This window comes from Bubalus kerabau, chromosome 8, assembly GCF_029407905.1.
Source record: "Bubalus kerabau isolate K-KA32 ecotype Philippines breed swamp buffalo chromosome 8, PCC_UOA_SB_1v2, whole genome shotgun sequence".
NCBI lineage: Eukaryota > Metazoa > Chordata > Mammalia > Artiodactyla > Bovidae > Bubalus > Bubalus kerabau.
The window spans coordinates 105,603,204-105,620,387 of record NC_073631.1 but is presented as its reverse complement, the minus strand read 5'-3'; the positions used below and the strand labels follow the sequence as shown (position 1 = coordinate 105,620,387).

Sequence of the window (17,184 nt, the reverse complement as noted above, 5' to 3'; positions counted from 1 at the left end):
TTCTCATTTTATCTTCAGCAGTACCTGAAAACCCAATGACTTAGCCACAAGGCATTTTCAAATTATCCATTTGAAGAAATAATGCCGTGTGGATAAAAGTAAGTCCTCTAGGTTTAATTCATGGGACCTGACACCATCCAAAGGATAAAATTCTGTCAAGTCAGATGTATTTTTATTCTTCTGGCCTAAGAGGAAAATATCCTCAGCTAACTGATGTTTAATAAATAAAGGTTTACTTTGGCAAACTAAAAAATTTCATGTATTCTGTCAAACGTTAGATTAGGAAATGGAACAACAATTTTCTTCTATCTTAATATAGTTACCTTCCTTGATACTGAACAACAAGTAAAAGGAATACATGAAAGTCAATTAAACTAGCCAAGGCTGACCCAGGAAGAATATGCTTGCCCTCAGAAGGTAGGTTTTCTATATCTCTCCATCAAGAGAATGAAAATGAAGCCCAGATCAAGTCAGAAAAAATCAATCTGAGGTTCTGATTCTGAAAAATAGATGCTTTAGAAAAAATTTAAATTTCACTATAATTCCCTCTAACTGCCTGCTTCTAAATTCCACAAAAGACTTTCATTCCAATTTATAAAGACAGAAGAAAACCACAAAAACTGGTCCCTTTCAGGGGAATTTGTATTTAATGCCCCAAAGGGTATAAGTTGAAGAATCTTTACATCAAATATGGCGCACACTGCTGTATTTCATATTCTGGATGGCTCCACTAAAAGCCATACTGCAGACAATGAGTCTTGTTATAAAAGGGTCATCTGCACAGTTAAAATGCAAACACCAGTCCACACACAGACACACAGCAAAACCAAACAAGTACACTTACTTCCTTCCCTGGTGGAAGGAGGAGAGGTTTTAGAAACGTATGAAAAATGGTCTTGAAAACCTGCTATATCAAACACCTCTATAGATAAGAAAAAAAAAAAATCAAACATTTGTTTTCCTTTTTCTTTAATACAGTTGCCATCTTACATGATATGCTATTAGGCTCCTTCTTAAACAGCATCTAGTCTACTTTCTTGGTGCACCAGTGGGCATTCTAGGATAGAACTCATTACCACTGACATTCATGGAGTACTGTACTTACATGCAGTACACCTAACTCATGTTGGTCCATAATTGAGTAGTGGTATATTCTAAAAATGGATTAATGCACACATCCAGACCACATTAAATTTTCAACTTAGAGTTCATACAAAGTCCTTTCTATAGTGGCTGTCACTAAGGACTGCAGTTTGAAATCCAGGAAGTGGGAAGAATGTCTTTTTATTTTGTTGTTGATGCTTCTTTCTTCCTTTCTCCTTCCCTCCTCCCTCTTTTCCTTTCTTTCTTAATAAGGTTAAAAGAAATGGGTTATTAAGGAAATTGGAGTCTAGTAAACATTGAAAACTTAAGATGGTCACAAACTCTTCTTGGTAATGATGTTAAATTAATGGCAAAATGTATTTTGAAAACAAACAAAAATCTAAAAACCAGCACAGGCAAGTGTGCTTATTTAAGCAACTGGCGCTCCTCTATGCTCTTGAGGCGTTTCTTCCGGGGCTGTACAAAGTCATCATCTGAGTCATCACTACATTTATTATCTTCTGAGTCATTCCTGAATTCTAGTTTAGGAAACCTTTTTTCTGGATAAAGATTCTTCAGAAGTTCTTCAAAATAGCTTTCAAGTTTTATACCAGCATTGGCTACTTCTGAATCAGGCTGTTGAAAAAAAATATGAATTAAAGAAATGTTTAGTCAATAAAAGTAGATTTCTTATATTTTGCTCCCTTTTACCTCAAGATTATGAATATCAGTGGATTGTTTCAAAAGACATGTTTACTTAAAGCTTTGATGTAAAGTAAATAATAGCCCAGGGCAAGAAAAAGTCTAGAGAAGAGCAGATAAGAAGTAAATAAAGGTATTGACTCATCTAGATTACCAGAAAGACATGAAAGAAATGCTGTAATCAGAATACAGTAACAGGTGTTTTTTAGAACAAACATAATATCTACCTCTGAATGAGTAACTGATCCAAAGGACAAACTATCATCAAAAAGCTTTAAGTTTGATAGATGTGTAGATGATAAAGTTTTTGAGAAAACTCTTAATTAAGAATTATTTAAACCACATTCTTAATATTTCAATATCACAAAGACTAAAGTCTGGAAATGCTATATTTCAAGAAATAAAGGTGAGAATGACAAAGAATGCTTCTGGGTTAGATAAAAATATTTTCTAAACTGTTTTTAAGTTGTCAACAGTAATTTGCATTTCCACTCACCATATAATAAACCTTTGACTATACATGTGGTATACTATACTATAACGTTTTCCTAATGACCTCTCTTCATTCCTTGATATAGACTCGAACTTTTGAAAATTTATGCTACCACAGATAGATATCTTCATCTCCTCCTTTGTTGGTAAGGTGTTTGGTTTAACATTACTTTCACATTGCTATTTCCTCCCCCTTCTCACCTCATTGAATTCAGCACAGTTTTGAAAGATCAATCTAAAATCAGCTACAAAATCTTCAGGCTTTGTATACATGCAATAATCTTCTTGTAGTCTTTTCTTGATGGTTGACAAGTCCATTGGATTTTTAATTATTTTGTAATAATCAGGCACCTTTCAAAAGAAATGTGATACTATAATAAATAAATTCTACCTGGTCCCATATAAATTCTATAAGAAGTAGTATATAATTCAGATCATCCTTACTGCTTTTCTCAGTTCTATTTTGTCACTGATAAGGAAATATATTCAGCAAAATTTGCAAGCACCTACATGTTTCCAGACATCAGTAAATGTTTTGTGTCACTTTTATCAAAAATTTTCATCAGTTATTTTTAATGAAAAAAACCTACTACATTTCCCCTCTTACTATTCTTTTTTCATTATTAAACAAAAAGGCAATCATTAGAAAAAGTATTACTTCTAGTAATATTTGACATGTTTTTTTGATGCATGTGTTATAGCAAGTGGGCTCTGAATCTGGGTTTGAACCGCAGTTCTGCTACTCAATAACACTCTCCTGGGTAAGTTACTGGGTTCAGTCATTTCACCGAACCTGTTTCTTCAAGTTTCAAACAGAAATAATTCTACCATTCTCATAGGATTTTGTAAAGACGAAATAAGATAATATATATTCAGTTCAGTTCAGTTCAGTCGCTCAGTCGTGTCCGACTCTTTGCGACCCCATGAATCGCAGCACGCCAGGCCTCCCTGTCCATCACCAACTCCTGGAGTTCACTCAGACTCATGTCCATTGAGTTAGTGATGCCATCCAGCCATCTCATCCTCTGTCGTAAATGAACAACATGCAAAATAGGCATGCAAAATAACATGCAAAATATATATTAAGGGGGCCTATTTTGCTGTTGCTGTTATTCATGCCAAATGTAACAGTAGGCCAACATTAGAAAAAGCACCAAATTCTAGGTCACATTTTTAGGTGAATTAACTTTTTATTGGCATATTTTTGCCCTGCTTCTTTTGGGCACAAAGGGCCTTCCACCCCAAAGACTATAGTGGACCCCCGAACTGTGCAGGTACGCTTATACACAGATTTTTTTCCATGAAATTCATACAGCAATACGACAAAATCTGTGATTGACTGATGCTGCAGATACAGAAGGCTGACTGTAAAGTCACATGAAGACTCCACTATGCAGAAAGTTGGTGCCCTCAACCTCTGTGTTGTTCTGAGAGTCAACTGCATTTCTTTTTCCGATCTTAACTTCTCAAAACTTGTTTACAAGGAAAGAAGTTCATTGCTTCTCAGCTCAGTGTTACTTGGCTAGTTTTCTTTTCTAATGTTGCATTCATTTAAAAAAAATTTTAACAAATCTATTAGCTTTTTAAAGGAAATTCAGACATCAGAGAATAGAACACATTTTGAGTAGCAGGTCCAGCACCTTACAATAATGCACTAAGTGAAAGTGAAACTGAAGGTTGCACAGTCCTGTCTGAGTCTTTGCAACCCCGTGGACTATACAGTCCATGGGATTCTCCAGGCCAGAATACTGGAGTGGGTAGCCTTTCTCTTCTCCAGGGGATCTTCCCAACTCAGGGATTGAACCCAGATCACTCACAATGCAGGTGGATTCTTTACCAGCTGAGCCACTAGGGAAGCCCATAATGCACTAAAGTCACATCAAACTTGAAATATGAAGCTTTTGAAGTCAATGGTAAGCACACACACACCTCTTCCTCTATTGTTAATATCTACTTCTTCAGATATACCCATTTGAATGCAGAGTTCCAAAGAGTAGCAAGGAGAGATAAGAAAGCCTTCCTCAGTGATCAATGCAAAGAAATAGAGGAAAACAATAGAATGGGAAAGACTAGAGATCTCTTCAAGAAAATGAGAGACCAAGGGAACATTTCATGCAAAGATGGGCTCGATAAAGGACAGAAATGGTATGGACCTAACAGAAGCAGAAGATATTAAAAAGAGGTGGCAAGAATACACAGAAGAATGTACAAAAAAGATCTTCATGACCCAGATAATCACGATGGTGTGATCACTCACCTAGAGCCAGACATCCTGGAATGTGAAGTCAAATGGGCCTTAGGAAGCATCACTATGAACAAAGCTAGTGCAGGTGATGGAATTCCAGTTGAGCTATTTCAAATCCTGGAAGATGATGCTGTGAAAGTGCTGCACTCAATATGTCAGCAAATTTGGAAAACTCAGCAGTGGCCACAGGACTAGAAGAGGTCAGTTTTCATTCTAATCCCTAAGAAAGGCAATGCCAAAGAATGCTCAAACTATCACACAATTGTACTTATCTCACATGCTAGTAAAGTAACGCTCAAAATTCTCCAAGCCAGGCTTTAGCAATACGTGAACCGTGAACTTCCAGATGTTCAAGCTGGATTTAGAAAAGGCAGAGGAACCAGAGATGAAATTGCCGACATCTGCTGGATCATCGAAAAAGCAAGAGAGTTCCAGAAACACATTTATTTCTGCTTTATTGACTATGCCAAAGCCTTTGACTATATGGATCACAATAAACTGGAAAATTCTTCAAGAGATGGGAATACCAGACCACCTGACCTGCCTCTTGAGAGACCTGTATGCAGGTCAGGAAGCAACAGTTAGAACTGGACATGGAAGAACAGACTGGTTCCAAATACGAAAAGAAGTAAGTCAAAGCTATATATTGTCACCCTGCTTATTTAACTTATATGCAGAGTACATCATGGGAAATGCTGGGCTGAAGGAAGCACAAGCTGGAATCAAGACTGTGGGGAGAAATATCAATCACCTCAGATATGCAGATGACACCACCCTTATGGCAGAAAGTGAAGAGGAACTAAAGAGCCTCTTGATGAAAGTGAAAGAGGAGAGTGAAAAAGTTGGCTTAAAGCTCAACATTCAGAAAATGAAGATCATGGTATCCAGTCCCATCACTTCATGGCAAACAGATGGAGAAACAGTGGAAACAGTGGCTGCCTTTATTTTTGGGGGCTCCAAAATCACTGCAGATGGTGACTGCAGCCATGAAATTAAAAGACGCTTATTTCTTGGAAGGAAAGTTATGACCAAACTAGACAGCATAGTAAAGCAGAGACATTACTTTGCCAACAATGGTCCGTCTAGTCAAGGCTATGGTTTTTCCAGTAGTCATGTATGGATGTGAGAGTTGGACTATAAGAAAAGCTGAGCGCTGAAGAATTGATGCTTTTGAACTGTGGTGTTGGAGAAGACTCTTGAGAGTCCCTTGGACTGCAAGGAGATCCAACCAGTCCATCCTAAAGGAGATCAGTCCTGGGTGTTCATTGGAAGGACTGATGCTAAAGCTGAAACTCCAACACTTTGGCCACCTGATGCGAAGAGCTGACTCATTTGAAAAGACCCTGATGCTGTGAAAGATTGAGGGCAGGAGGAGAAGGGACGACAGAGCATGAGATGGTTGGATGGCATCACCGACTCAATGGACATGGGTTTGGGTAGACTCTGGCAGTTGGTTATGGACAGGGAGGCTTGGCGTGCTGTGGTCTGTGGAGCTGCAAAGAGTCAGACATGACCTAGCGACTGAACTGAACTTATTACTTGAAGTCTGCACCTATAAATCAAAATGTGTACAGAGATTGGGGGCGGGCATGGGGTGTCTTTACCTGAAATGGAAAGTTTCTTTCCCAATAGCTTTAGGATATATATACACCTAAAACTCCTGAGAGAAACAATTGATTTAAATCATCCCAGAGAATAGTAAGTAAAATACATGAGAAGAAAGAATACATGAAAAAAGAACAGAAGTTTTTGAGCAGTTAACATTACAATGTAGTCAAGATTAAAGCATTCAGTATGTATTAACAGGGCTTCCAAGGTGGTTCAGTGGTAAAGCATCTGCCTGCCAATACAGGAGATGCGTGCTTGATCCCTCGGTTGGGATGATCTCCTAGAGAAGGAAATGGCAAGCCACTCCAGTATTCTTGTTGGAGGAATCCCATGGGCAGAAGACCATGGGGAGTGACTAAACAACAACAATGCAGTAAGTTTTAAGATTTTGATTAATGTAAGAAATTTACTGTTGAAAAATGGTACAGAAACTAGATTCTCATAAATCAAGTTTCAGAAAAACCATCCCACTGTACAAAAATGCATTTTAATACTTTAGTGCACCATTAATACTTACGGTCAGAGGAACTGGGTCTTGAAAAGCCAGGCTCATTTCATGGCAGTAAAGAAATAAAAGTAGGCGTTCACACTTCTAAGCATAAATAAATAAATAAATAAGAAATAATGAAGTCACAACTAATTTTTAGTAGCAATAGATCTGAAAGTACCAGAATGGAAATTAAAACCAGATGAATACAAAAAACAGTGATACTTAGAGCTTTGATGTCCTTTCCAATCATTTGCTACAGTGTACTGTTTGACATTTTGGGATGCATGTAACATATGAGAGCAGTCTTTACAGAAATAAAAACAGTATCACTAGAAAACTATCTGAAGTTTTTATTTCCACTTATCTTTGCAATTTTTATACTGAATTACTCACAGTCAATAAAATGACTCATAATCAATAAAAAAACATCCAGGTGTTAAGCGATCCAGGTGGATCTCTATCCATGGGGTGTTGGGTCCTAAGGCCCCTCTCTGAATGCAGATGTTTCTGTCATGCACTCTGTTATTTCTCTGCTTACAAGTCTACCCCAGTAACCACCGTGTCTCAGTGGTAGTGCATGTTTCAGCCCTCTCTTGCACAACAACTTTCATACTGATTGTTCTACTTAATAAATTAGCAAAGGAGCTTCTTATAAATAAGGTTAAATACATTAGCTAGCTTTAAGGTATAAATCCAGTACCACTGGGTGAAAGAATGAGTTATTTCCAGGAAGAGTAAATACAAAAACCCATCTTTTTGCTGCCAATTCTGAACAAATTCCAAGGAAGAAAACATATCTGTAGTAGAAAATAAAACTGAAATTTATTAAAGGTAGGCTAAATTTAAAAGTCCAGACCACATAAAGGATATATAGTCTACCGTGTTCAATTACTGTATTTTAAGCTTCTAGGAAATGTATATATAGCATCGCTATTTTACTTCATTAAAAAAGTTATAATCTGCCATTATTTAAGATTCTTGTATTCTGTGGAAGAAAAGTACTAAGTTGACGATACACTTCTTTGATGATGGCACAGCTGCATTACAATGATGGGACGTCTAACCAAAACAACTAAGTTTAACAGTCTAGGCTGGAAACTTACCCTTTTATCTATTGGTGTTAGTTTGACAAAGCCTTCAGTTTTCCTTTTTTCTGAGTTATGAATGGGAGCATCACAATCATATTCAACTTCGGGTTTAGATAAGTCTCGGCAGAAAGTGCAGATCCACTCTCCACTGTTGGGGGAGGAAGTATCTGACTGAGTTCCTGCTGCATCACTCCTCTCCTCACTACCTCCCTTTCCCACCCTGCTCCGTGCCATCTGTAATGCAGAATTATTTATTTGGTGTAACTGTTAATCACTGAGGATTTACCACCTATCTCCTATGTACATGGCACCATGCTGAGAGCTTACCAACAGGAATACAGTTCATGGGCCTAAGGGGTGTGTTAGTCCAGTGAAGGGGGCATGAAATATACACACAAAAGAAAACAAACACACACATTAATCTATGGCTGATGTGAGGCACAAATGGCATTTCCCCCCAAATGATTAAGTTTGAAATTATACAATAGTTGTTCTCTATTATTATCATCTCATAAGGTCTAAGAATTTACTGAAGATATTTATAAATAATAAAACTCAAATGCCTGGCAAATAAGATGCACTAAATTATGACAGTTGTGCATAAGAACCATTGTTCTTCATGGTAATTCCCTTGTAATAATTTAAAGTGCCAGATGTTTTTTTCCTTGACATAACAGACTAGGTTTTTGAGAGATGAGAGAAGCAAAGGAAATGGGAGACAGGGTATGGAAAACCCTATGCTGAACATTTTGGCATATAAATTTATGCCAAGTGGATTTCTATTTAAATTTTTATAAAGGTTTTGTGTTTAAAAAAAAAAAAAAGGTTTTGTGTTACAGGATCAAATGTCATTGCTGTTATTATTTATAGTGAAAAATTGTAAGCAAGGGAAGCAAGTGCCATCTTACCTTGGAAAATTTGCCAGAGTGGGCACGTGACAAGAGAGATGGAATACTTTGGGACACTTCTCACAGCACAGGAGTTCCCCTCCATTCTGACAAACTGCACACCAGTCCTCATTGGGGTCATCCTCTTTCCTCGTCTCCCCAGCATGAAGGGGTGACTTCTGGGACGCATCTAGCCACTCAGACTTTCCATTTGAGGAGTTTTCCTGGTGAAGTCCAGGTTGATCTCCTGTGCTGTCAGGGGCATCTGATCTCAACACAGACTCCTCAGACGCAGAGCTCTGACTGCTATTTAGGAGCAGGGAGGTGAGTATGCTTCTTGGATAGTTGGTCTGCAATGGAAAGAGGTAACTATGTATATGGATTTCTTAAACTGCCATTCTTTATCAGCACTACTGCAATTTTGGATTGCAATTTGCTTACTCATGCTGCTAAGTCACTTCAGTCATGTCCGACTCTGTGCAACCCCATAGACGGCAGCCTACCAGGCTCCCCTGTCCCTGGGATTCCCCAGGCAAGAACACTGGAGTGGGTTGCCATTTCCTTCTCCAATGCATGAAAGTGAAAAGTGAAAGTGAAGTCGCTCAGTCGTGTCCGACCCTCAGCGACCCCATGGAGTGAGCACCTGGTTATTTCAAATGAGTCCATGAAACTGCAGGAGAGCAGACTGTTTACTGCTAACTGGCCCTAATAGTAAAGAAGACATGGACCTCTACTGAAAAACATCTTCCAAATGGAAGATCAGCAGCAGTAAGGGGGTGTGGATAAAAGGAAAAGGAAAAATCTTTTTGACGGCTTCAGAAGTGGCAGAATAGGTGGTTAATGTAGAAGTCAACCATGTGAACTGTAAATACATTTTACTGGAGACATTAATTCAAATTATACCCAAACACAAAACATTCCTACTGTAGATTTTTTTTTTATCATTCATAGAAAGGTATACTGCTTTAATTCTTATCTTATAATGCTTTAATTTCACCTCTCCACGTGCCATTAATAACATTAAGGTGAACCTAAATTTTATGTTGGAGCCTAGAATGGTGAAAATTTAAAATTATGAACTAAATCTATTATTTCCTTTAAATGTTAAAATAAATTCTTAAGTAATAAAATGCAGATTCAGTTAAGGGCATGGTTATTCTAATATTCTTTGGAGGTAATTATTTTCAAATTATTTAGCTTTTTTCTATTCTAGTTAGTTCTATATTTCTAAAGAGTACGCTTATACTGTAATTTTCCAGATTTAAATTTTAAACATTTTCTATTTTATCACACATGTATATATTTTTCATACTACGCAAGATTAGATTTTTCCTTCCTGACTCTCCATATCCTCCTTATACTTAACACACCATTTATGCCATCTTCTTAACATAGTTTTATTAAGCACTGATTTCTTTTTAGTTGGCAGGGGCAAGTACAACTGTTATAAGCAGCATTTATTCTAACTGGTCAGTATCACTGCTGTACTAAGTATCCTGAAAAATCAATTTTTGGTCAAATGCATGTTCAGGTCATATTTTGATTATATTTAGTTCTTAAATTTTTTATTTCGGTGTTTATTTATATCATTATGACTATATACTGTTCATTGCAAAACCACAGTATGTACTATGATCACTTCCTCTTTTGTCTAACTTTTTGTTTTTTACTATGAGTCAATAATTGTTGTTGGTCAGTTAAGTCATGTCCAACTCTTTGTGACCCCATGAATGGCAGCACACCAGGCTTCCCTGTCCTTCACTATCTCCCAGAGCTTGCTCAAACTCATTTCCATTGAGTTGGTGATGCCATCCTCTGTCATCCGCTTCTCTTCCTGCCCTCAATCTTTCCCAGCATCAGGGTCTTTTCCAATGAGTCAACTCTTTGCATCAAGTGGCCAAAGTACTGGAGCTTCAGCTTTAGCATCAGTCCTTCCAATGAATATTCAGGGTTGATTTCCTTTAGGATCAACTGGTTTGATCTCCTTGTGTCCAAGGGACTCTCAAGAATCTTCTCCAACACCACAGTACAAAAGCATCAATTCTTTGGCACTCAGCCTTCTTTGTGGTCCAACTCTCACATCCATACATGACTACTGGAAAAACCATAGCTTTGACTACACAGACCTTTTGTCAACAAAGTGATGTCTCTGCTTTTTAATACACTGTCTAGGTTTGTTATAGCTTTAGTTTCAAGGAGCAACTGTCTTTTAATTTTGTGGTTGCAGTCACCATCTGCAGTCATTTTGGAGCCTAAGAAAATAAAATCTGTCACTGTCAATTACCTTACTCTAAAATTTAATCCATTTGCTTCTTTTTCTAGATATCTATCCCTAAGTTATTCTCACAATCTCCAACAGGGTTATAAAATGCTTCTCGATACTGTCAAAGTTTTTTTCTCCCTCTTCACACATCCCTAATGGAGTCTTCTGTCCCCCTATAGGGTATACAAGAGGAGCAGTTGAACTGGGGACTAACTATCCTTTTCTTTGCCTCTCTTCTGTGTTAGATTCTATTTCTGGAATTCTATGTCTTCCTGAGTTTACTTCATTTTCGATGAAGCATATTTTCAAATATCTTCCTCAGAATGAGTATATGGAATTAAATTTTTGAGACTCCGCATGCATGTCTAAAAATGTTTATTTCATCTTTATACATAATCATTTGAATGGGTACAGAATTCTCCCTACAAAATATCTTTCTTCACAATTTTGATATTTCTCTATTGGTTTCCACCTTTGAGAGTCTGTGGAGGACTTGGTGACATTAAAATGCCTGATCCAGTATGTAAGGTGTTTTTCTCCTCTGGAGGCTTTTAGAATCGGTTTAAAATACTGGCATTCTAAAATTGATGATGGTATATATGACTTGCATTTTTTTTCATTTACTTGTTCTGGTACTTGATAGGCCCTTACAACTCAGATGCTCATGCCCTTCAGTTGGGCTTCCCTGATAGCTCAGTTGGTAAAGAATCCGCCTGCAAGGCAGGAGACCCTGGTTCAATCCCTGGGTTGGGAAGATCCCCTGGAGAAGGGAACGGCTACCCACTCCAGTATTCTGGCCTGGAGAATCTCAGGTAGCAAAGAGTCGGACACGACTGAGCAGCTTTCACAAAGAGTTGGACACGACTGAGCGACTTTCACTACTCACTAGTATTGCCCTTCAGTTACAGAAGTTTCCATGTAGTATGTCTTTGACAATTACCTTCCATGTAGTTTACTCCATTCTCTCTTTAAAATACCCAACCTCCTCATTTAATAAGCCTCTTGTTTTGATATACTGAGAGATTTCCTCAAAGTTTTCAACCTCTAAGTTGACTATTTTCCTGCCTTTAAATACAATAGCTTTTATTTCCTACAATTTATTTAAAAGTTCCTTTCATCTTATCCCTCAAGTAGGAGTAGTACTGCAATCATAATTACATTTTGAGCCCTGGATTCTTCATCTGATTCTTGTTTCACTATTACAACAGGAAAATCGTAATTTTCAGGTGGTCCACTGTTTTCTTGTTTTATTCGAATTGGCTCCAACATGACCACTGGGACTTTGTGTGTAGAATCAGCTCCTGCTGGTTTGCTGGAAGAGCCAGAGCTAGAAATATAAGAAAAAAGGAAAGAAAACAAAATCTAAGAAAGCTATCTTAAGTATCTTAAAAAGAGGTATAACAATAGCTTTATGGGAATAATGCTGTATCTTCATGGCAGTGAAGATTTGCTATGTTACATCAGCAAAAATGATACATAACTGAAATGCATCTGTTGTATGCAAAATAGTTTAATTTATGTATAAAAAATGTTCTATGTGTTAATCTACCTAAATAGTTACATTATATACCTGGAAAGATACCTAAATACATTTAAATAAATCCTGAATTAAAACTGACTTCAATATTCTAAGGTTGTAAAATTAGGCAGCCAGATCTTAGAACTATCTTAGAATTAGCGTTTTTTTTTTTAGTCTTTCCCATTTCCTTCTCTAGTCAGTGACAAAGAGAACTCTAGGCTCATATTAATGACTTACTGTCACAAAGAGTGAAGAGAATTAACTAGGGACATAATTCATTTGTATGAGAGAGTTAAGTCTTAGGTAGGTTGATAAGAAGTCTGGGGTCCTGAGGAGGCGAAAGGGGTCTGGGGCTCCTGAGGAAAAGAAAAAGACAAATTTTTTTTTTCTACATTCTTGCATCTTAGTCACAGAAAACTTTTTTGTGTGTGGCAGAGCTTTATTACAGTATAAAAAGGGACAGAGAAAGCTTCTGATACAGACATCAGAAGGGTGAAGGACAGTGCCTCCTCACTAGTCTTAGCAAGGGAGCTGTATACTTTTTCAATTGGTTATTACAGTCAAGGTTGTAAAGGTCTTACCAGAACCACTCCCACAATTTACATTTAAAGATGACAGAATTAGAACAGAATACTATACAAAAAAGATCTTAATAGATAACCAAGATGGTGTGATCACTCACCTAGAACTATTTTTTTTTTTTAAGCCCAGAGCTAATGATTACACAACAAAACAACTCATCTTGCTCAAGGGCATGTTTAAAGCCTCTGCCTGCTATGTGGGAGACCTGGGTTCGATCCCTGGGTTGGGAAGATCCCCTGGAGAAGGAAATGGCAACCCACTCCAGTATTCTTGCCTGGAGAATCCCATGGACAGAGGAGCCTGGTGGGCTACAGTCCACGGGGTCACAAAGAGTCAGACACGACTGAGCGACTTCACTTTTACTGTACCAATAATTATATAACAGTGTATCCTACTGGAGGACATGTTTCTCCTTCTTAAGAACCTTCTGACTAATCCTGTCATCTTGAAGTGTATGTTGTGGGAATGGGTCTGGTAAGATCTTTCTATTGTTAGTTCTAATCCCATTATCTTAAAATGTAAATTGTGGGAGTGGGTCTGGTAAGACTTTTACAACCTTGAGTCAGTCTTTTGATTGTCTCCCCTTCAGAGTATGTTTCCTCCATAGGATTAGGAAAGTAAGAATTGGGCTCACTATTGATGAGAAATTTACAAGCAGTATGAGTGGTGTGTAACGGAAGTTAAAATACAATTTCAACAACTGTAAATTAGTTTTAAAGCAAATTCAATGCAAGGTATTTAGAAAAGTCAGAACACAAATTTTAGTATAAAGTTATTTTTTTCCCTAAGTTTTTATTTGTGCATGTCCCTACACAGTGCAGTGTGTTATACATACATCATTTCTGCTTTTTCTTTGCTATTATGCTAAACTCAAATGGATTTTCTAATTTTCAACACATGCACAAATCTTTTTGTATCTTTAAAGATAAAGATACAAAATTGATTAACCCATTAACTGATTTCATTAACATGTAATACATAATTATTATACACGGGACAGTAAGTTGAGTCCGTTTACCTTCCTCGGCTGCCAACACTGGAGGCACTAGGTGAACGTATTGGCGGGTGTACACTTGTCATAGTAACAGGTCCTGAGGAGGAAGAAATCGTACACATTCATAAAATGAATATCTGTATTTAATTCCTAATGAATGTTCTCACTTAGTAGTACACTGAAACTGGAAACACATAATGAAATTATATAAAACAAAAAGTAGTTGCTGAACTCCCAGCAGAGCTGGAGTGCCCTGAAGTAGCAGGGCTGTTCAACCTCAGCACTATTGACATTTTGGGCCAGGTAATTCTTTGATGTGGGGGCTGTATGTGCATTGTAAGGATGCCAAGCAGCCCCCTTGGCCTCGACCAGTTATTAGATGCCAGTAGCATCTCTACATACACAGCATCTAGGGGTGTAAGAATCAGAAATGTCTCCAAACACTGTTCAGTGTTCTACATGAGAGTAACCAGGGTAGGAGCTTAGTGAGGACACTAATGCCAGCAAAAGCTGCAGAGCACAATAAAATGTTGGTAGGGCTGATATAAAAACAGTCCAAGAAAGAAATCGACACAGAGACTAATTAATGGAAGACACTGGAGCAATGTGTAAATGGTACTTTGCCCTGTGCTGGACACAGAGTCAGTACTGAATAAAGTTAGCTTTAGTAATGGTGCTAAAATGGCTTCCAGAAATGTGTCAAGTTATATTCCCACCAGCAATGTATCAGAGCATTCCTCCCATTACATCCTTATCAATGAGTATTTTCACTGTTGAAATTTTGCTTACTCAATAGTTAGAAATCATATCTTTTGATTTCATAATGACTACTAGTGAGATGGAACCACGCATCTTTCTTCCTCCTGCCCCCTCACTTTAGGGAGTTATTTCCTCTTTAGGGAGTTATCTACTCATGGAGAAGGAAATGGCAATCCACTTCAGTATTCTTGCTGGGAAAATCCCATGGACAGAGGAACCTGGTGGGTTACAGTCCCTGGGGTCACAAAGAGTCAGACACGACTGAGCACACACACCACAGGGTCCTTTGGTAATACTGTGTGCTTTCCTTATTCATTTGTATGAACTTGCTACATAATTAGGAGAAGGCAATGGCAACCCACTCCAGTACTCTTGCCTGGGAAATCCCAAGGATGGAGGAGCCTGGTAGGCTGCAGTCCATGGGGTTCTGAAGAGTCGGACTCGACTGAGCGACTTCACTTTCACTTTTCACTTTCATGCACTGGAGAAGAAAATAGCAACCCACTCCAGTATTGTTGCTTGGAGAATCCCAAGGACCGGAGCCTGGTGGGCTGCCGTCTATGGGGTCGCAGAGAGTCTGACACGACTGACATGACTTAGCAGCAGCTACATAATTAAACAGTTTTTCTGCCATCTTTTGTCAACAATTTCCTTTCAGTTTGTTTACATTTTAAATAAGTATCTCTCTTAAAATTCTAAAACTGCTTTATTATGTCGGACTAGTTAATGGCATAAGAGAGTCTCCTCTTTCCTTATTTGGTCTAAGGCATCTAATTTTCCAAGGTCTCTGGGAGTAGCTTTTCACTTTTCACTTTCATGCATTGGAGAAGGAAATGGCAACCCACTCCAGTGTTCTTGCCTGGAGAATCCCAGGGATGGGGGAGCCACCAGGCTGCTGGTGGGCTGCCGTCTTTGGGGTCGCACAGAGTCGGACATGACTGAAGCGACTTAGCAGCTGGGAGTAGCAGCATTAGTCAGAGGGCTTCTCTTTTGGAGGAAATAAGTAGTTCTGTCCAAAATTCTTAAAACACAAACACCAAACCAGGGTAGGAGCAATCAACAAAAAGAGTGTTACTGAGACATTTTAAGTCTAGGCAAATTCTACACAAAAAGGGACAAATACTATAGGCAACTTGTCTAAAAGAGAAAGTAAAATAGCAATTTCCTCCTAGGAGTGTGTGCTATGGTGCCTCTAAGTTCTGTTGAAACTGAAAATGTAGAGAGGCGTAACCTTTGCTTTCCACTTTGAAAGTACACTAATTTCAAAGATTACTTAAAACACAGATCCATTTTAATCACCCAAGAGAAAAAGGGAAGGTGGAGGGCGATCCTTTTATTATTAATAAGTAAAAACTGAAAAAAAACAAACTAGTAAAATTTTTACAAGTCCACTTTACCTGCAAGGCCTGGAGATGGCACCGATGAATTCGGTGACTGGACAGTTCTGTTTGAGGGTGGTCGTGGCTGGCCATGATCGGTACTAATATCTTTCCTCACAATGTTGTCCAGCATAATAGTACTTGAACAGTCAATCTGGTAAGAAAAGAAATTACTTCATGGCATTCTGACTCGACAAGTTAAAAGCTATTTTAAATTTACAAGAAAACTTTAGTAGATGCAAATATCCTTTTGAGAAGTTCTGATGTATATTTTCCCCATAAACATTCTTGGAAAAAAGCTCTCATACTTCTTAATACTTCATCGTAGTAAATATACTGAGGTCACACTATTTCACAACTCATGAGCCAGGAGAAAGGAATACTGTGTGCTACCTCCTTAAAAGTGAAAACAAAATTATTTTTAAAATTTTAAAGATAATAGAAGTACCAATTAAAAAAAAAACCTGTTGAGACGAATAGCATAATTTCACATTTAAAAAATTTCTTTAGTGTCTGGCTTTATAACAGCCACCTGGAATCTGATATATTTTCTCGATCTGCTCAGATGTGTGATTGTGGCTAAAGAATATGAAGAAAATCTGGTCCTTACACAGGGAAGACCTTGTAGAGCCTCTGAAAAGGTTGTACAGACCCTCATGTTCCAGGCCCACACTTCGAGAACTCATGCTCTGTTATGCACTAGATAGATGAAACACGTCCACACATCACACATTTCGAGAACATTAACTTCATTTAACTACATTATTAATGTTTGGTAGGAAAAATCTGATCCCCTGTAGATTCTCGCTTTACACGTTTATAAGTAATTAACTGCTAAGCCAAACTACTGATAAATTTCTACTAAGACTTTAATACTTTAGATTCAAATTTTCTAAATTTTATTTTTTATTGAAGTATAATTGAATTACAATGTTTTGCTAATTTCTGCTGTACAAAAAAGTGATTCAGTTATACATATATAATTATTCATATTCTTTTCCATTATGGTTTATCACAGGACACTGAATATAGTTCCCTGTGCTACAGTTCTTTGTTGCTAATCCGTGTTGCTTGTGTATTCTATATACACCAG

The 17,184-nt window shown here is 37.7% G+C and overlaps 1 protein-coding gene across 4 annotated transcripts in view; it reads right to left on the bottom strand.

Annotated features, from left to right (window-relative positions):
* Positions 1–952: 952 nt before the first annotated feature.
* TRIM24 (tripartite motif containing 24) overlaps positions 953–17,184 on the bottom strand; it is a 110,332-nt gene continuing 94,100 nt past the window's right edge. For all 4 annotated transcript variants that reach the window (XM_055591040.1, XM_055591042.1, XM_055591041.1 and 1 more), the window contains 8 exons: positions 16,110–16,245; positions 13,978–14,050; positions 12,017–12,185; positions 8,617–8,945; positions 7,724–7,856; positions 6,648–6,722; positions 2,479–2,628; positions 953–1,719 (listed from right to left, as the gene is read on the bottom strand). In XM_055591040.1, coding sequence (XP_055447015.1) covers positions 1,510–1,719; positions 2,479–2,628; positions 6,648–6,722; positions 7,724–7,856; positions 8,617–8,945; positions 12,017–12,185; positions 13,978–14,050; positions 16,110–16,245 — 1,275 coding nt within the window. In that variant the 3' untranslated portion in view covers positions 953–1,509. The remainder of the gene's footprint in view (positions 1,720–2,478; positions 2,629–6,647; positions 6,723–7,723; positions 7,857–8,616; positions 8,946–12,016; positions 12,186–13,977; positions 14,051–16,109; positions 16,246–17,184) is intronic.